The sequence below is a fragment of the Zophobas morio genome, unplaced genomic scaffold (genome assembly GCF_036711695.1).
Source record: "Zophobas morio isolate AGI-343-1 ecotype UQ-CSIRO unplaced genomic scaffold, CSIRO_AGI_Zmor_V1 ptg000002l, whole genome shotgun sequence".
In the NCBI taxonomy this organism is placed as follows: domain Eukaryota; kingdom Metazoa; phylum Arthropoda; class Insecta; order Coleoptera; family Tenebrionidae; genus Zophobas; species Zophobas morio.
The window spans coordinates 26,433,589-26,453,758 of NW_026972107.1; the positions used below are offsets into that span (position 1 = coordinate 26,433,589).

Here is a 20,170-nt window from a genome sequence, read left to right on the forward strand (position 1 = left end):
TGCGTGGTCCTTAACGATTGACGTTATGATTCTTAACAGACGGAGGCTGTTTTATAACTTTTCGTTTGTCAGTTGAGTTCCGTTAAACTGGAATAACAGTTAGTAAGATTACGAAAAAGGTATACCAAATTTTAAATCCGTGATTTTATAAAGCAGAAGCACTAGTAAACTGCCAAATTATGTGACAAAACTATTACAACTCAAGAACTCCCAACTTAAATCTAGTTGAAACATTGACTATTCTTTTAATAGTTTACATATTTTTTTTTAGAAATTTTATCAAAAACGCCAACATACAAACATATGCTTGCTGCAGTCCAACAATTATTATAGGTACGCTTTAAAAAAAAAGTATTAAAATATTCATTTAATCTCGTTATTTAACAAGTTACAAATTAACATGAATGGTAACCAAAACGTATTCCTATAAACTCTGCAGTAAGTAAAAAATTCAAACATGTTTAAATTTCAAAAATTATTGCGATTTCTGGTTGTCCCGTGCTTTGGAAAAGCTAAATCTCCATGGTCACGCTTTGCCGCTTCCTTCAAAGACAGGGCTTTAAATGATTGTTCTAAAATGATTAAAATTAAATAACGACACAACTCAGGACGTTCCTTGTATACCTAGTCTTGCAGCAGTCTTTTTTGGGGTAGACGCACTCTTTACAGTTTTCATAGAGGAAAAACTAACTACAGATGAAGCCTAAAATAACCTCCACATAAAAATATGTCTATTAAAGAATACCACATTTACGCTAGATTTGCTTGCTAGTGCAGGGTAATCATCGTCATATGAGGTGGAACTAAGTGAATTGTTGACTCTTGCGCTATGGGCCTAGAAAACATTTTGAAAGCTATATTAAATAAAAATAGTGATAGTATTACACTTCGAGAATCATCATTGCTATAAACTGACGGATCCTTTGATGCGCTTCTAGATTCAGTAACGACCCTACTCTTATTAGGTACATGGAAACCAGGTACGAGTTGAATTCTCAGCTCTGCACAACAGTGATCGCATATTGTGTAACAGTATCTTGTAACAAACGATTTACTACAGTAAATAGAGATATCTGACATTTCGTGAAACTAAAACATCACTGTTAGTTACAAGAATGTTTTTATAATAAACTTACAGCACAGGCGATATTTGGAGTGTAACTGTATACGTCCTTTTCTAGTTCACTAAAAGCGAAAGTTTCGGTCTGCCACACAGTTTTCCCAGCCACTGCATTTCTTAATGCAAAAAACATGTATTGAAGGTTGTACACTTTAATCTCTTCATCAAATCGAAAATCGTCGCGGAAATTATTTATTACATTCGTCGTCATGTCAAAAGTTTTGTCATCTGCATACACAATTAATGGACTGTGGTTATTCCGATACTTTTTCTAAAAAACAGAAATTTCAGTTCACAAAACAAACAATGCGCAATTGTACCAGAAATTGTGTGACCTCCCCGAAAACCTCTTGGGTATTGTCTTGACATGGATCTTCTTGAGCAAGATCAATTAATTGATGGGTTTCTTTGGAGTGAGCTAGTGCGCCTCCATAAAATCCGAGAGGAAGTTTTCCTAATAAAAAGAAATAAAAATGAGAAGAGTCAAAAATATAAAAGAACTTTTTCAAACCAGGTTTTACGATGCTATGGTAAACTTCTTCTATTCCATTCTTTAGGTTTAATGCTGCAATGGCGATCTCACAGATAAAAAATCTATCTTCATTAGGATAATGAGTCAAATGGTTTATGTGAATTATTAAAAACATGTGCTCATCTAGATCTGGAAAGTATATTTTGTAATAGATTTGTAAAATATTATGTTTCCTTCATACTCATAGCAAAACTTGCAGCCTTCAGGGTTCTGGTGATATCATTTTTCATGTCTTGTATTTTACCAACCTGTTCTTTTTCTTTTCTTTCAACTTCCTCAATCTCTAATCCATCAGTTGTAAGTTTGGTGGGTTGGTATGTGTCTCTAGCTACTTGAGCGCGTGCTTCATAGGGTTGGCGTTCTTCTTTTGATAAATTCTGTAAACAAGGCATGTTCACAGTGGTTTTTTCATTATAAATAAAAGTTTTTGAATTTGTAATAGAAATAATATTTGTAAAATCTCAAAGTTCAAAAATGATAAAATTCGTTATTCTTGCTAATCGAACATTTAAATAAAAAAACACGTTTAATTAACTTACTGAAAAATGTAAGTATCAATAAATCTATTACTTAAATTACACGAGAGCTACTACCAATGGTTGGAAGTAATTCAATTACAAATAATTTTTTACTGTTATTCAATTCCTTTTCAAGTAATGAGTAATTGCAACGAATTACTTTTTTGAGTAATTTAGTCACTTTTAAAATTACTTAGTCGTTCTTGAATCTTGATTTAATCAATAAAATAACGAAACAATTTAATCACGTTCGCCATGAGTAGTAGCAGAGGTGCAATTGAACTAAAAAGCATTTATAAGTACTCGCATTTTAAGACAAATAGTGATACGCGTGAGACTGAAGCAGAGAAACGAAACTAAACGACATTTTCTACGAATTGCAATAACCGGTCCAAACTTCTTTATTGCTGTGACTTCCGCTTATTAAATAAAACATTGCAATTTATTTTGATTTTCGATGTTGTAATTCACAAGTGGTTAATTATAACTTGTCTAGGGGAGGCAAAAATTTCTCTTGGCCTCCCCCTAGCTACGGCGCTGTCTAGAGGTCATGAAACGTCGAGAAAATATGAAAGTATCAAGTCGCCCAATGGACTCTAATACTATACTTCCTAACAACTTGAAGTATTTATATTTATACATCGGAAGAATGTCACGTAGAAATTAGTTTGGTCTGAATGAGCGTCGCCTCAAAACAGAGGATTAAAATTATTAATTTAGCCACAAATGAACAAAATGTTCTGAATATTATATATATAATTATAATTCTTATAAATAAAGAAGTGCGTAATCTCACATTTTCGAGAAAATGGGGTGACTCGTTCTAGACAGTGATAAATTTTATTAAATGTATTTTGTCTCACGAAAAAACGAGGAAGGTTGGTTAGACAGTTATATGTTGATTAAAAATTTACCATGCTTGCGATAACCTTGAAACGTCTACAAGATTTCAAATCATTCGATTTTGCAGTTCCTGATTTAATCCATAAATTAAATTGACTCATTCATTAATCTTTTTGGGTCACCTGTATAAGGAAGTTTAGACTCGTATTTTGCACATTTTCATCATATCATCAATTTCTTAGGGAGGAGGGGGATAAACATATATTTTGGTTAAAAATTTGCCATGCTTACATACAATAACTTTAAAACGTCTGCAAAGTTTCAAAACATTCTGAAAAACAACTGACTCGTTCATTAATTTTTTGGGTACTCCTGTATAATCAATTCTAAAAATACGAAGGCAATGATAAATCAGAAGTATACACTCATCATATTTTCGACATTTACGATAAGATTGATTTGGCAAAATTCTGAGATACGATCATCAATTTTTTGGAAGGGATAGATCTATTTTGATTAAAAATTTACCATGTTTACGATAACTTTAAAGCAAATTTCAAAACAGCAGATTCAAAATTAAATTGCAATATGTTGCTATATGAGTTTGCCTTTTTTCCAAAAATCTGGATACCTTGGGGAAAACTCAACACGTATTCATAAACTACATATACATATGTTACTTTATGCAATTTAAAATTCATTTACTATGTACAGTTTTGTGATAACGTCATCGCACTGTTGTTGGTGGGGATAGGGTACCCTCAAAAAGCTATTGGTGATATATTATATTGTTGAAATTAAGTTATCGTTAACAAGAACGAGATCTAAAATAGCTGCATATCTAACAACGAACTGATGAACCGGAAAAAATAGTAAAAAATTCCTTCTTACATTTTGGTGAAGTTATAATGATCTTAAAGCTGGCTCCTTTGCAATAAAATCGTTAGTGTCACTTTCTACGGTCTTTTTCGTAACAAAGCGGCCATAATTTGTACCACAATGTCATCATATTTAAATTAACAGAAATTTAACTTTATTCCCTTTTGCATTACTAAAAAAAGGAGTTCTTACATTTCATATTAACATCATTATCATAGATACATGCCACTCTTTAAATAAAACTGGTCGATTTAAATCATACAATCTATGTCTATGCATTTGTTAATAGATTTGAGTACAACTTTGTTTTTAAATTAGTGCTTTAACTTGAAAAATTTGCAATTTTTTTTAACAACGAGTGGACACTTAATATTTTCTGCTCACTTTCACGACTTTTATAAAAATGAATACTTCAGCACCCCTTAAACTTTGGAGATGACATTTTAGACAACTTTTTCTGGAAAAATTATATATTACGCAACATTGTGCATAGATTTAAAGTTTTCACTGCAAAACTAGTTTTAAATTTATTGGTTACATTCCACAAAACTAATAGACAATTTTGTCAAAAATACTTTGTGATCATATTTTTCTTTTAATTTTATTAAAATTTTTGCAGAACGAATTTTTAAAAATCAATTCTCAATTATTAAATGAAATTTCAGGACACGGTTTTCAGCTTACAAAACTCCAGAAATCACATCAGATATATCGTCGATTTTTTTTATTAGAAACGATACACAGCAAAAAAAAGCTTGTGTCATAGAAGTCGCTAACTTTTATTTGTACTATGTCTCAGTCCCAACAAATAGATTCAAAAATAGACCTAGTACGATTTCCAAAGTTTTGCAAGCTGAAAACAGTGGTGGCAACCCCGTTCCAAAATTTCCATAAATAAGTGAAATATTGATTTTTTAAAATACGTGATGCAAAAATTTCAACAAAATTTAAAAAATATATGGTAATAAATTCTTTAAAAAAACTACCCTGGCAGTTATGTAGTGAAAATTGTGGACAAGTTACATTTAAAATTTCATAACAATAGGTATGTTAATAATGGAGATATACATTCTGAAAATATATTGAACCACCATAAGAGCCAAATGTAGCGACTCCTCTTAAACTGTTAATCTATCCTCAAATACATTCCAGCGTTATGGGCACTTATCCAACCCTATACATTTACTGAAAATCTACTTTGCCTATTATTACGGTGTACATATCTGACTTCAAATTCTACTACATATTTCTAGGTTGATAAACATGAACGGTTCCATTGTTTGCACACTTAAAATTTTTTCATCCGAAAATATTACATTTTCCCAAAACTCAGTTCAATATTAAAATTGTTAAGAGCATACATTAATCTAGCTTGCTTATTTTCTTAAGTTAAGAAGGGTTTCTTGGCTGCCTGATCGTATCTCAACACCCTTTCCTGGATTGTTTGGCTCGCTGTTCGTCGTGAACCAGAAAAATTGGTTTCTGTTATAGCACTTCTTGCATTTGCAAAAGGATTATCTCGCAAATGTTGGATTAAATTATTGTCTTATTCCTAAGTCGAAACCCTTACTTTTCCTACTGATATTTCCCTCGTTTTCCCACCTTTTCTTCACCCTCATAACAATCGGCTGTTTTATATTACAAAACTGTGCAACTTCCTTTATTGTATAACCATTTTCCAATAGCATTAAAATGCGTATGTCATCATTTTCACTTAGTTTTCTTGCCATTATAACTTAGAAACATGCCTTTTGAAAAACAAACGTCAGTCTGACAAAAAAGGCACAAATTACAAAAAAAAATTGAAAGTTTTTGTATGGGATTTATGTGATTAGAACTGTACATATATTATAAGGATGTTATAACTCACTCCACCAAGTCTAGATCTCTAACCTGAATTTCAGAATTTGAAGATTTGATTTACATATTTTACTTCCAGCTAGTAAGATTTTGTCACAAGAAAAAAACTTGAAAATCACTTATTAAAGCTTACATTACTCCTCATACTTGTAGTTACAGATAAGTAATCTTAAAAATAAGTACTAACTCACCGACCACTTCCTACTAGCGTATGTCTGTAATTCCTGCATGTTCATATGTTTATTGGGTTGTTTGTCCCTGCATTCCAGAACAAACTCCCAATAACCATTCCTGCTTGGTTTCTTACTTTTTTTTGGGGGCATTTTACTGCAAAAGACAACAAAAGGCTGCGGACAAGTACCCAACTAGATTTTAACCTACCTTTTTTAATACAACCACACTACACGTTAAAACTTATAATTAAAAATTATTTTTCAAAAAACAACAAGCACATTTAACAGCGGTCTGATAAGGGCTGAAAAAAAGTACGCAAAAAAGTTTTTCAAGTCAGCGAATAGCTTCGTTTCCACTTCGTTTCTGTGCTTCGTTTTCCTCCAACGGCTGCCAACACGTGAAATTAAGAGTGCGTTGAAGGTTAAAGACACCAAAAGTTACTAAATTGGAACAATCGTAAATTCGGAAATCAGTTTATCTGTTTTATGGTTGGAGACATTGCTTGTTGTTATATAACTGTCAAATTTTACAAAATTTGCTGTCACATTCATCTAACCCCAATTTAAATCAATTTAACCTGCAAACATGGCTTCAGCTGCAATTGTTTCGCGACACTTCAGCAAATTGCGTAATTTTTCGTCATTTATACGAACTTTTACTGGCGGAAAAATAATTTACAACAAACAAGGAAAAACCAGTTCAAATATACCTTCAAGTGTACCCGGATTAAGTCAAGATGTTGTAAATGTGCCAAACGAACCCGTGGGACCAGGAGCTGCAAAAAACACGGCATACAAGAACCCGGAATATTTCTGTTACGATAAGAACAGTTACTATCAAGCTGAAATAGAAATGGCTAAGTATCGTTGCCCACAACCTTCAACCAAAATTTATTATAAACCATCATCACAGTAGTTGTGTTTTAGTTTTAAATGATTTATTGTAAATAAGTAGATATTAAAGTTACAAAAAATTACTTATGCATTTTTGAAATGCTTCAACACATCCCAGGTATATTTTTGCTAATTTTTGGTTGTTCAGACAGACAGATCCACCTCCTCGAAACTTCTGATGATTCTAGAAAAAGAAGTTGAGATTTGTTGTAGTGCAACTGGATAAATTACCATTCTGTTGATGTCTCCAATGCAAGTCCATGGACCAAGAACTGATACCGCCCATTTTGAATGATCTTCAGTATTTCTAAATGACACATCTGTTACTGGCAATCCAACAATATTAACGTTCCAAACACTAAAGAAGGAATAAACAGATTGCTAAGACATTTTATTACATAATACCTGACAGAATTGCTACAGTTTGAGGGTAACTCCCCAACACCATTCAGCCATGTTTCTACAAATAAATCTGTATGTAAAGCAGGCGCAATCCAGTCGTGATACAAGTCCTTTCCAAACTGTTTTGTTTTTGCAAACGAAATAAATTGAACGCCACTTTTGGAATTAATGGTAATTTCATTGTACCAAGGTGGTTTAGTGACAACTGTACCAGAAACAGCATCCACAATATGAGACAGTTTGGTATCTAATATCTCTTCTATATAGCTAGCATAGATTTGAGGTTCATTATATTGTAATTGGATTCCCACTTTATTCAAATTTTTTAGGTCTAAAGAAATACAGAGGAAACTTTGACCTTTCACAGTTCCAGTGGGAGAATACTCATATTTTGAAGACAGAGGCAGAAAATGTGGTACGGAATGTACAAGCCACAAACCACCATCTACATCTGCTAGAATCACTCCTTTGGTGTGTCCCTTGTAAGGTTTACTCGGTTCATTTGGAGGTTGATCATTGTATAGAACATATGAAAGATTTTTCTGTAAGAGGCATGGTGTGATAAAGTTAAATTATTAATTTCAGCGGTCTTACCTTTTCGGAATAAAATGGATTAAGAGTATTTCCTATCATAGAACGGCTATCATTTACAGAGTATTGTGAAAGCGTCCATTGAGAATAATTTTCTGAGGTAACATAAGTGTAAGCAAGCCCATCTTTAATGAGGTGGTTTTCGTGCGTCATCTTTGGTATTTTATAAACTGCAAACCTAAATCCAAATTATGATGTAGTCAGAGCTTGATATAAAATGTCTTACCAATCTACATCCTGATTGTTATCATCTCTGCACTGTATAGCAATTGTTATAATGGCATGCCCAGAAAAAATATACAAACATTGAATATAAAATGTAAATGCACATCCCCACATCTTTTTAGATGAAACTTAATGTTTCCAAAATAGTTGTAAAATATAAAATATATGTTTTTAGCAAGGATCTTTTATCAGCTCATGATAATTGTGCTGCACTGAATCATGTTTAGCTTTTGTGTAAACAATACCTAAAAATACATGGTGCAACCAGTAATACACATGATAATAATTTCTGCTTCTTGCATGTTTAAACATTAGTATCGTGATAAATTACGATATACGAGAAGCTATTATTGCTAAGTTCTTAGTTTAATACTATTGTTTAGTTTAACCACCTTTTAACTACATCTTTTTACTTCCTGAGCGTAAGGTAAGGTAGCATCGAATCAATCAGCCAACCCCCTACTTTTATGTTTTCTCGACCTTTCATTACCCCTAGATTAGAGCACGAAGAAATAGGTCTCCCATGTCTGTCTGTCTGTCTGTCTGCCAACTCTCCGGATTTTTATTAGACAGGTAATCTCCGAAACTACTGGACCGATTGTTGTCAAATTTTATAGATGTATGTATTATGAATATCATGTAAGATAGTAAAACGCTAACCAAACTTTGTCTAGTAATTCCAGTGTACACTTCCTGAGCGTAAGCTAATGAGTAGTAATAGAGAAGTATTGAAAATCGAGTCCATCAGGCGACCGGCTACTTTCATGTGTTCTCGACATTTCATGACCCTAAGACTACAAAAAAAGTGGTCTCCTGTCTGTCTGTGTCGATTTTTATTAGACCAATAATCTCCGAAACTACTAGACCGATTGCTGTCAAAATTTGCATGTATATTAGGAATATCATGTAGATTGTAAAACGCTCACCAAAATTTGTCTAATCATCCCCACCACTAATGTCATGACGTCACTTCAAAATTGTACATAGTAAATGGGTTTTAAATTGTATAAAATAATATAGTCCTAAACATGTAGTTTACGACACCGAATTGAGTTTTTACCCGAAACGTCCAGATTTTTGGAAAAAAAATCAAAATTATAAAACAACATTTTGCAATTTAATTTTGAATCTGCTAATCCGAATGTTTTGAAATGTTGCAGATGTTTTAAGGTTATAAAGAGCATCATAAATCTTTACTCAAAATATATTTGGTTATCCCCTCCAAAAACTTGATGACGTCAGCTCAAAAGTTTACCAAATAAATCCTATGTAAAATGTACAAAATATGATGAGTCTGTGCTTGTGATATATCACTCCATTCATATTTTTTGGATTTGCATATACAGGATGACTCAAAAAAATTAATGAATGCGTAAATTTATTTTACTGATTTACTCAGGAACTACAAAACCGAATGCTTTGAAATCTTGAAGGTGTTTTAAAGTTATCATAAGCATGGTAAGTTTTTGATCAAAATGTATTTGCTCATCTCCCCTAAAAAATTTATGACGTTACCACAAAATTTTGCCGAATAAATCCTATCTAAAATGTACAAAATATGGTGAGTCTCTTCTTGTCATTTCTCATTCCATTCAAATTTTTTCGATTTCCATATACAGGGTGACTCAAAAAAAATAATAAATGCGTGAATTTATTTTATTGAGTTAATCAGGAACTACAAAACCGAATGCTTTGAAATCTTGCAGATGTTTTAAGGTTATAAAGAGCATGATAAATGTTTAGTCAAAATATTTTTGCTTATCCCCTCCAAAAAATTGATGACGTCAGCTCGAAAGTTTGCCGAATAAATCCTATCTAAACTGTACAAAATATGAAGAGTCTGTACTTGTAATTTATCACTCCATTCATATTTTTTGAATTTGCATATACCGGGTGACTCAAAAAAAAAATGAAATCTACTGCGAAAAAAAAACGTAATAGACATGCAGTCGTCACGTTTCCGACAGCGAGGGAAGTACTGTCTAAACTCTTTAGACCAATTTTTAAGGTTTGGTTTTGCGAAATTTTTCAGGGTGGCCGTTTTTTTGCCGGTCAGTGTATTATTGTTATTATAATTTTTTTGGTGGGATATATATGTTACAGCTAATATCCGAAATCCGTTATTATGCATAATAACTAGACATTTTAGGAATTATGCGTAATAACTAAACTTGTCAGTTATTATGCGTAATAACTGAAATTTTCAGTTATTATGCATAATAACGGAAACGTTTAGGTAATATTGATAATAACTAACAGAGGAATAGAAATTATGCATAAATAGCTGATTTTACAATAAACGGGACAAGATGATCAATTCAGGTTCTCATAGATCAATGAAAAGCAATGGGAATATGACGTTTCTGTTACTGTAATTTGTCCCGTTTTTTTTAAATCAACTGTACATGTGATATGTAGGGGAAAGGGAGGCAGGGTGGGTAGCTTTTTTGAAAATATTATGCATAATTCCTGTTCCTCTGTTAGTTATTATCAATATTACCTAAACGTTTCCGTTATTATGCATAATAACTGAAAATTTCAGTTATTACGCATAATAACTGACAAGTTTAGTTATTACGCATAATTCCTAAAATGTCTAGTTATTATGCATAATAACGGATTTCGGATATTAGCTGTAACATATATACAATTTAAAACCATGGTCATCACTTTTTTTTTTTGAAATTACAAATTATGCGTTAATTTTGCGGCGAAGAACTATTTGTCAAATAGTATACTTGTCATGAGAGTACCGGTTTTCGGTTTCGTTTATTGAAAAATTCTAAGATTTAAACATTCATTAATATCTTGTTCAATTGCTTTGGTATTATAATGTATACATTAAAACATTCATGAATTTTCACAAAAACATCTTTTACTTTATTAAATCTATACATACAAACAATGGAATCTGTCATACTTTACAAGAAATGCTTATCTAATAAATAAATTATATACACTCATGGTAAGCTTTTTATGTGTTTGTGTGTGATATGACAAGCCACGATATTATAAAGTAAAATAAAAATATTGGGTAAACTGCTAAGACTTTTCGACCTGGCTTCTGGCTATCTCCTAAAAATACCATAGAAGCTAAAAAACTTGGCGTTAGTAAAAAACTGTATAAATATATATAAAAAAAATAATAATACCATATGTAGCCCAAGCAAATCCAATCATTGAAACAGTGAACCTTAAAAAAAACAACATAGGTGTTTGTTCTACCATCAGGATTATCCTACAGACAATTAGTGCTAAAGTTGTGGGTAATAAACAATAACCCAATACACAAATGCTTTGGAAGAAGGAACTAAAATTAAAGAGAAATTAATGAATAACAATTTATGGAAATGTCCAAATTACATGTTTCCTCCAAGTAACTTAGAATTAAGTGTTACCACCATTGAACCTATCCATACTATAACAAATACTTCTGCAAATTCTGGCCCACCATCATTGGAATTATCCACTGTGCTTGACCCTTGTAAAACCCTACAATGCATACAGTTCATAACATTTGTTATAACAAATGTAAGTTATAACTTACATTGCCATAAATGTGCATAACATTAAAGGTCCCCATAAGTCCCCTACAGTAATGTTTTTAAATATAGTTAAAAGATTACTTTACTTACATTCTTTTAGTAAAGTCTTCTTCTCTTTTGGAAATAGTACATGGGCAAATTTGACTCCGACAGCCTTTAAATCTCGCAACTTTAAACAGAAAAGTTAATGTTATACATACATACACCTTAGAACTTACTATCGTATCCCGAATAGGTTCATCTAACGTATTAAAGTCAGGTTTACCTATATTTTGGGTGTTTTTATTGGTTGGAATGGACATTTCTCCTTCGACAAGACCACCAACATCGTCGAACATCTAATTAAAGTAACAACATTTACTGCATGAACTTTATTTATACAAACTTTTGTACCTCTAATTTAGCGTCTGTCATCCTGTTGGCGTATTGAGCTCCCAACTTTTATCGAACTTTTCGTCTGTTTACAAACGTGTTCATGTCTTTTGACATCTGTCAACGTATACCATAGAACCTAGAACAGCCCTCAAAGTTATTCAATTTACAGAAAGCGTTTTCATCGATAGGAGATTGACCTACATAGCGCCAACTGGATCACACTTTTGTAACTAGAAATGACCGAACATGAATTCAATTTATCTAAAATAATTAATTTGTTACAGACTGTAATGAATTTTTTTAAATACATTTTGACGTTTTAGTCAAAACTTGGTTTCGTAGTTATCGAAATTTAGCCTAATTAGAGATTTATTGGGTAAAATATATACGATCGAAAATTTACATTTGATTTATACCGGATTCGCTAGACCATACTTTTACATTTAATTAAAGTTGTCACCACTAGAGGGCACTTATACAACTGCGTCGTCTTTTGTTTTAAGAGGGAAGCTTTCACATTTAAAAGAAAATCGGAAGAATTGTTTGCTTTGTAAAATGGATCTAGAGCATGTAATGGTTGCAAAAATTGATGAACTTTCTTTCGATATGGAGACATAAACACAATACACAACTATTGTTCGTGCTTCTTCTCCTTCACAAAATTGTTTATAAATACAAGTACATAAAAATGTATTTTATTTTCTAGTAAAACTCGGGTTTTAGTGTGTTGCAATGCGGTTTTTTTTAAGTTTCATGTTTATATTCCGAATATTTAACTGCGAAGAAATATCTACGTTTAAAAATGAAACATTTGAAGAAGCTTCTGATTTTAAAAATAAATCAACTCCACGTAACTCCTCGTTTGAATTGCATAGAATAATACAGCCTTCAGCTCAAAGTCAAAATATCGAAAGAGCACTTACGACACCACCGGCAACAAATTCGTCATCAATACATAAAGGAAAATCGGATTTTAGACCTAGCCCACATTTGGAAACATATTTCGAGTTCAACAAATTTCCAGTACCGCCGGCTTTCCCAGAAGCCAAACATTTTTCCGCTTATAATTTGGGAGAACCTCCAGTTCAGTGGCCTCAAGGTGGTTTTACTACAGAACAAACATGGATAAACAAGCCTCAGAGCAGATTTACGACCGAACAATCTTGGACAACGAGAATAAGATTTCCGACAACTACCACAACGATGATGGTACCAACATCAAAAGATCGACCGTATCAATTCTATAACCATAAGAGCTCGACTGGAAAAACTTACAGCGTTCCATCGAAGTCGGATACTTATGAGAGCAAACCCGTAGATCCCAGTAACCTACCCACGATCGAAGAATGGAACAAGTTTGTAAATTATGAGAAAAACAAGCAGACTATTCAGAAGAATCAGTTTGATTTTACTGCTCCCGTTGCCTCTGTTCCTACTTATGGTACTACTACTACTGGTGCTGGAGAAAAAAGTAATTTCGATTTTGGGGCAATTGAAAAACCGCCAACTTACGGGATGCAGGGCAATCCGTGGAAGAAAATTATAAAGTTTTTGACGGCATTTATCCCTATTGGTTTGCTAATTAGTGCTTTAACACCAACGGTGATTACAGTCCAGTCAGTCAACGGAACGTAAGTTTGATAAAACGCCTTAGTTCTTGTTACACAAGTTGCTGTATATAATGGCAGGTATTTTAAAAATGATTAACTATAATATGTCATATATCTATGTAATATTTTCATTCCAAAGCACTTTAGTCTATAATAATGAAAGTAGCTTGTATAAATAGCACTTTACACAAAAAACCTAGAATTATTCTTTAATTTATGTTTTCATTTTAATGTTTTGCCCATTTCTTTTTTGTTAAGAATCGAATAATATAATAAAATTCTTGATAAAGTTCATAAAAAGTAATTTTCGGCATTTTGATAAATTTAAAATCGGCATATTAAAATGTATTTGCCGCTTATTAAAGAGTTAAATTATAATTTCCCTGTCACTGACTCTTACTATATATAGGCTAGGAAACAAGCAATCTTATTTGAGAAATGTCGTCAGTTGTTACGAATGTTTCGATTTTCTGAAATTTGCTGTTATAATTTTTGTTTATTTATTAAAGTGTTGCGGTAAATCGAAATTTTTCTTGAAACTTCAAAGGTTTTAAAATGCTTTTCTGTGTTTTATCACGTCAAGTTTTAAAATTTACGTGAAATTTTGTTTTTGTTTTTTAACGACAATAATGTTAAAAACACCTTTTTGATCTGTCTAAAGCTTTTTTTAATTTTCGGTAAGAGAAGGTTTTTTTATCATTGAAGATTTTAAGTACATCAACGGTAAATTATGGATCTTAACGCAAAGTGGGTCTGCTCTGTTCGACTGAAAAATTTTTATTCGGAGGCGAAGACTTGTTGCAGATTATTATTATCTATTATTTTTCAAAATAGTTTCATATACAACTATAATATTTACTTTCAAGAATCAGTTTGAAAATTTTCGGTTATAAAAAACTTTCTTGCTTGGTATTCAATTTTTTAAGTATGTTTAGCTACAGCGTGTTAACATTGTTGTAATATTTTTAAAATATACATCGTGTTTTCTGTTAAAAAGTCTTTTCAGTATATGTATTTATATAATCTTTGCATAGAAATGAAAGGAGTCTGTTAATTTTTAATTAATCATTATTTTTTCAGCGATTCTTTTTATTTAAACTTTTTCAGTTTGTCAGGAAGTGACAGTTACAGTTTTTAATATATCTTATCTTACCGCTGTTTATAATTTCAATAACAATGACTCAACAGTTTATAATAATAATTTTTAAACTAATAAATAAATAAATATGTCCCCAACAGGATACAACTTCTATTAGAGGGGTACAAAATTGTGTGAGATAAATTTAAGCTAAAAATAAACGTCAATGTTAATTTGAAAAATTAAATTTTTTTATAGGAATCCGAACATAAGTAATTATTATTACATAAGTTAAAAAAAAGCATTACATTTCGTTAGTTCAAGTTTTTTTGCAATATTAAAAAAAAATTAATTGTCTTAAGTCTGCAATTAAAAATTATTAATTATTAAAATTGTTTTAATATATTTTTTTATTTTTAGACAATCAAGGTCTAGAGCCGTGGATTCTGGACAATCAGCAAAAAATAAATTAGTTTCTTCATTAAATTACTTTAATTCGATAGGATGTGAAGATAGAATCTTGTGCGAACTAATTCTGAGTGCCAGCACAACTCAAAGTGCCGAACAACATGTCGAAAACTTGTTAAATACTTTTACTGAAGAGTAAGTGCCGACAAACGTGTAAATAGTGTATGTAAAAATTACTTTTTAGGGGAAAAGCAGTTGAGAAAGCTGAAGAAATGAGAAGAATATTTGAAGCCGTTAAAAAGCAAAATTGTCAGCCTATAGTTTGTAAAAATATAAAACATAAAACGTAAAACTAGGGAGAAAAATGATGTTATGCATTTTAACTCTTATGTTTTCGTATGTGATAACATGGTGATTAGGTAATTATTTCATTTAGAAAATATTTCGCCATTTTAGAGAGTTTTGTTTAAAAAGATTCAGTATTGGTTATTCTTGAAATTTAAAAATAAAGTACATATTAGATATATGGAATAAAGAAAATGATCGTAGTGATACATAAAAAAACAACAACCGATAAGAAAATTAGTGTCACAAGATTGGCGCCATCAACTAGTGCATCAGGTTTTTTCCTCTATTTTTTATCTGCTTTAATTAATTCTAATACGACCAACGTCAACTGATTAATTTATGCAGCATACTTTTCTAAACAACAAGCTCTACAAAATCAGATAAACAATTAGAACTCTGTTGCCTATTATGTATTGGTTACACCACCTATTTGTTCACTTAAGTTTGCATAAATTGTACTTTTAATGTAAGTGATGTACGTAGTATGATTTAACAATAATAACCGTTAATTAAAAGTTATGCTGAAGAATATTCTATTATTAGTCCAAAAGCGACTCGTCTATTAAATCGTTCTGTTCTAATTCGATGGCCAAAAAACGGTCTAATAGTGGCAATTTGGCAAATCTGCCATTACCACTATTAAAAAAGCCATCCGTGCATAACAAAGATGCAATAATTGTCTAGAAAGTGACCACATGTCCTCGAAAGTAAAAAAAATTAAATGTGATAAAGTAGGTAGGTATTCATCATCAGCACACTAACAACTTTCCTGACATTCCTATGCATAAGCTATACTTTACTCACTTAACTGACCACTACTCCTTCTCACTTTGTCATTTTTCTTAAAAGGTATGGAATTTTTTTCGTGCCGCAAGTACGCAAATTTCTAAATTTGAAAAGCGATGTTCGCATGTGTGGAGATGGCTGACCATAAACCTCTTATTTTTATTGTGCAATTATGTGATGATGAATGATCCTGGGCTTCGAATAATGAAGGAGTAATTTCGTACGGTATAAAACATATGTTGGCAATTTTTTTATCGGTGTCGTCAATGTTTGATGGTGCCGACATGCTTGTTAAGTGAGTACCCGTTTAGGTTGTTCCAATTTAACCGAAATGAATTTACCGAATGTAGGGGAATAATAAAACATTAATTAAGGATGAGATTTTTAATTGGATAAATAAATATTTCGGTTTTCTGTTGAATTTGCAACGCTTAATTAGCAAGTCAAGTGTTAACAAACTGTAATTAATTAGATAAATCTGCCGAACTTTCCATTTTACATCCTGAAATACAAAAATAGAAATTCCTTAAGAGTTTGCATACTTCAGTAAATTCAAGGGTAAGGTCAAGCATTTTTTTAAAGACTGGCAACTAAATATTTATGAAAAAAAAATGTAAGCACACCTATGTTATTTGTAATGAAGTTTGTGATTTATGAACAACAAGTTAACGTCTTCGTGCACATTTGTTACTGCAATAAATTATTTTTTTGCTTATTTACTTAAATGTTTGCTTAATTATGATATTAATTATTTTTGTTTTCTGGACATTTATGCTGTCTTATCTGTGTAATATCAGATAGGTTTCAAGTTTCTAAAATATAATTAAATTAACATTATTCACAAATACAAGTAATTAGTCAAGTCATTAGCTGTAATGAAAATATCAAATTTTGTTGCCTGTTTTTATTTCCCGAGCGTGAGCTAAGGCAGTGTTGTATTAGGGTCCATCCGGCGAATGGATACTTTCATGTTTTTTCGCCTTTTTATGACCCGCAAAGTACGAGTCAATAATATGTTTACAGTTTCCTTCTGTGTGTCTGCCGTCTGCCGTCTGTGTAGGTTTTTTTTAGATACACAATCTGCGAAATTACCGGAGCGCCTGTTGTCCAATAGGTGTGTTAAGAATATCGTCTAGATGGTGAAACGCTAATCAAAATTTATGTGATCATCTCCACTAACAATGTGACGATGTCACCTATTGCAAATATAAATACATACATATATTGCAAATGTTTTAAAGTTATTAGAAACATGGTAAATCTTTATTTAAAATGTATCCGTTTATATCCGTCCTCAAAGTGATGACGTCGTCTCAAAATTTTGCCCAATAAATATCCTAAATTTAAATGTGCAAAATATGATGATTTTATTCTTGTGGTTTATCAATACATTCATATTTTTTGGAACTGCTTATACAGGAGGAGTGAAAAAATGTAATGAATGAATTAACTTATTGTTTTGATAAAATCAAGAACGATTTTTCTGAAGTTTTGGAAAAATATTACTCTTATTAGTATGATATTGTACTTATCCAAATTGATATACTTAAGTGATATTGGTTAAATATACATATGTCTAAGATAAAAAATCAAGGCGAATTCATAAACTACATGTACACGAGAATGTTATTTTCTAAAAGTTAAATAGTATTTACCTTGCAAAACTTTTGAAGTGGCGTCATTAAATCGTTCGTGCGATCATTAGACAAATTTTGGTTAGTGTTTTACCACACACGATACTCCTAACGCACGTGTAAAATTTTACACTAGTAGTTGCGGAGTTTAAATGTCTAGTACTAAGAAAGTCTAATACATACATACCGACACAGACGTCAGACAGACAGATAGAGGCCGAATACTTATTTTTTCATTTCTAGGGGTAATTAAACGTCGAAAAAATATGAAAGTAGCCATTCTTATGCTAGGGAAGTAAAAAAATCTTTAAAAATCTAAAAAAAACGTAAACAGTAAAAAAGTAGATACAACTGTTGGATATATGTATATATCGGGTATTTAAATTAAAAAAGTCATCAAGTTGGTCTTTATGGACACTATTTTTGTATACTAATACAAATTCACAATCATAGAGTTAAAAAACCGAAGTACTTAATCCATTAAACAATAAACTATAGATTTTCAGTAATATAATAGATAGGTATATACTATTCTATATATTATGTTATAACTGAGGTGTCTTTAAGGGTCGTGTACGAAACTGTAGGTAGAGTACAGTAGAATTCTTTTAATTTTGGCAAGGATAAGTAACATAACTAAGTAATTTATTATTTTTTTATTTAAAAAAAGTATTAATATACGTAATTGTATTGTTGGTTGCGTTTTGAGGTTTTTAGGCTAGGAGCTTTTCGTGAATAATTCTGTACAAAAAAAACTGTACCTATGCATAAAAAATTACAGTGCCGAGAGTGCGGAGGTAAAGTACAACAACTTAGTAAATATATATTTCTGCGTGTGAAATTAATAAACCATCACAACCATCTGCTGTGTCTTTTTTTTTTAATAGAAGATACCACCTTTGAATACTTACTAATTATACTGACAATTTCTTCACTAATTGAAGTTTTTTAAAAAAATTGGCTGAAAATATAATATATTTATTTTTAGTAAAAGTATATGTATTAAGCATTCCTATAAACTAAATGTAGGTATACAGATTTGTTAGTTTTGTTACAATATGCTTGCTTCTTGTAGTTACTTTGCCTTTGATGGAACTTTGAACTATTGTCAATTGTTATTACATAAATTCAGTATAAAATTGTAGAATATTTATTTTAAAATAAATTTTAATCTTAAATACTTCTACACAAATACATGTCTTTTTATTGTCGTCAGAGCAAACATTTTTATTATAGTGCCATGTTTATCTTGTACCTAAATGCCATCGCATGGTTTAGAATTTACTTTCCTTAAATTTTGCTTAATTGAACTTAAGTTTAACATTTGTTTTAAAAAGTACGGAATATTATATTATTAGCCAAGGTTGCAGAGCCAAGCATTCTAGACCGAGCGCAAATTAGAACCCGAGACGCGCAGTGTCGAGGGCTCTAAGTGCGAGGTGTAGAAGTGGCTTTGCAACCGTGGTTAATATACTATTTTTTTCACTAGTAGAAACCATAAGACAATAAACTGAAAAATAAACGTTCAATTTTTTGACGCAACATGATTTTGTTTTGATTTCTAATCAAACTTGATCTAAATCTTCAACACAAAGAAAACCGTTTATACTTGTCGCTGAGTTAATCATTTTGTCTTCTACCGTCTACCAGCTACCATGCGTATACTCAAGTAATGTTTGTAGCACACATTTGTTCATTTTTTAAGAAATAATCACATCAAACATTGCGTACATAACCTCAATTTTTCTTTTTGAACCCGTGGTAGCAAAAGTTGAATTTGCTACCACTAAATGAGTCGACATTTGCATGCGTCCAGGCTGCTAGTGAAAAAAATAATTTTATGTTCATAACTACAGTGGTAATTTCATTTAATCTGTTACTACTCACGAATATAGAAAAAATATCTTTGAACTGTATTTAAAATTAATATATATATATATTTTTAATTTGATGCAACAATTAAATAATAATGAGTATATGTATAATTTTAAAATACGTTGTAAATATGTGATCATTAAATACTAGAAAGTTGGCTTCACATCGTAAGCCCGGGTAGCTCAGTCGGTAGAGCATTGGACTTTTAATCCAAGGGTCCAGGGTTCAAGTCCCTGCTCGGGCGGCCAACTTTTTTTTGTCAGGCAAGAGGAAGTATAAAATTTGGAAATACATAATTTAATTGTCCTTAGTTGCTACGTTTTGTCTAGATAATTTAAAGCATTACATTTATATCTATACTGACTTAACCAGCTCCCGACAAACAATGTACATTAGTATTTATTATTCTTATAGCTTTGATGTTTAATGATTTTTTTACCCAAAGACGTATAACAGCAAAGTCGTAAAAGAAAA

At 31.4% G+C, this 20,170-nt stretch overlaps 3 protein-coding genes and 1 non-coding gene across 4 annotated transcripts; 1 reads left to right on the plus strand and 3 right to left on the minus strand.

Annotated features, from left to right (window-relative positions):
* Positions 1 to 352: 352 nt before the first annotated feature.
* LOC135131979 (protein maelstrom) lies at positions 353 to 6,589 on the minus strand. Its single transcript, XM_064059880.1, has 10 exons — positions 6,134 to 6,589; positions 5,944 to 6,079; positions 1,834 to 2,029; positions 1,632 to 1,781; positions 1,441 to 1,574; positions 1,137 to 1,391; positions 886 to 1,089; positions 755 to 835; positions 625 to 703; positions 353 to 572 (listed from the first exon to the last, which is right to left on the minus strand). The coding sequence occupies exons 2-10, from the start codon at positions 6,073 to 6,075 to the stop codon at positions 469 to 471; spliced, it is 1,335 nt and encodes a 444-aa protein (XP_063915950.1). The 5' UTR covers positions 6,076 to 6,079; positions 6,134 to 6,589; the 3' UTR covers positions 353 to 468.
* Positions 6,590 to 6,841: 252 nt separating this feature from the next.
* LOC135131988 (deoxyribonuclease-2-alpha) lies at positions 6,842 to 8,267 on the minus strand. The gene is made up of 5 exons (XM_064059889.1): positions 8,039 to 8,267; positions 7,816 to 7,990; positions 7,225 to 7,763; positions 7,051 to 7,177; positions 6,842 to 7,003 (listed from the first exon to the last, which is right to left on the minus strand). The coding sequence occupies exons 1-5, from the start codon at positions 8,149 to 8,151 to the stop codon at positions 6,890 to 6,892; spliced, it is 1,068 nt and encodes a 355-aa protein (XP_063915959.1). The 5' UTR covers positions 8,152 to 8,267; the 3' UTR covers positions 6,842 to 6,889.
* Positions 8,268 to 10,894: 2,627 nt separating this feature from the next.
* On the minus strand, positions 10,895 to 12,113 carry LOC135122844 (protein YIPF6). Its single transcript, XM_064047300.1, has 7 exons — positions 11,976 to 12,113; positions 11,801 to 11,920; positions 11,673 to 11,751; positions 11,585 to 11,627; positions 11,401 to 11,529; positions 11,190 to 11,347; positions 10,895 to 11,130 (listed from the first exon to the last, which is right to left on the minus strand). Exons 1-7 carry the CDS (start codon positions 11,994 to 11,996, stop codon positions 11,012 to 11,014), a joined length of 669 nt encoding a protein of 222 aa, XP_063903370.1. The 5' UTR covers positions 11,997 to 12,113; the 3' UTR covers positions 10,895 to 11,011.
* A 7,754-nt stretch (positions 12,114 to 19,867) lies between these two features.
* Positions 19,868 to 19,940, plus strand: Trnak-uuu (transfer RNA lysine (anticodon UUU)). Its single transcript has one exon. It is a non-coding gene; the product is annotated as a tRNA-Lys (tRNA).
* The last annotated feature ends 230 nt before the right edge of the window (positions 19,941 to 20,170 follow it).

Excerpts from the sequence above, each read along its gene's own strand:
- LOC135131979 (XM_064059880.1), bottom strand. The coding sequence starts at position 6,075 with ATGCCCCCAAAAAAAAGTAAGAAACCAAGCAGGAATGGTTATTGGGAG. Across the intron at positions 2,030-5,943 it reads ACGCTAGTAGGAAGTGGTCG|AATTTATCAAAAGAAGAACG; the intron begins GTGAGTTAGTAC and ends CCTTGTTTACAG. Across the intron at positions 836-885 it reads GCAATGATGATTCTCGAAGT|GCCCATAGCGCAAGAGTCAA; the intron begins GTAATACTATCA and ends AATGTTTTCTAG.
- LOC135122844 (XM_064047300.1), bottom strand. The coding sequence starts at position 11,996 with ATGACAGACGCTAAATTAGAG. Across the intron at positions 11,530-11,584 it reads TTATGCACATTTATGGCAAT|GGTTTTACAAGGGTCAAGCA; the intron begins GTAAGTTATAAC and ends TATGCATTGTAG. Across the intron at positions 11,131-11,189 it reads ATTTGCTTGGGCTACATATG|CTTCTATGGTATTTTTAGGA; the intron begins GTATTATTATTT and ends CAAGTTTTTTAG.
- LOC135131988 (XM_064059889.1), bottom strand. The coding sequence starts at position 8,151 with ATGTGGGGATGTGCATTTACATTTTATATTCAATGTTTGTATATTTTT. Across the intron at positions 7,991-8,038 it reads AACAATCAGGATGTAGATTG|GTTTGCAGTTTATAAAATAC; the intron begins GTAAGACATTTT and ends ATTTGGATTTAG. Across the intron at positions 7,178-7,224 it reads AACTGTAGCAATTCTGTCAG|TGTTTGGAACGTTAATATTG; the intron begins GTATTATGTAAT and ends TTCCTTCTTTAG.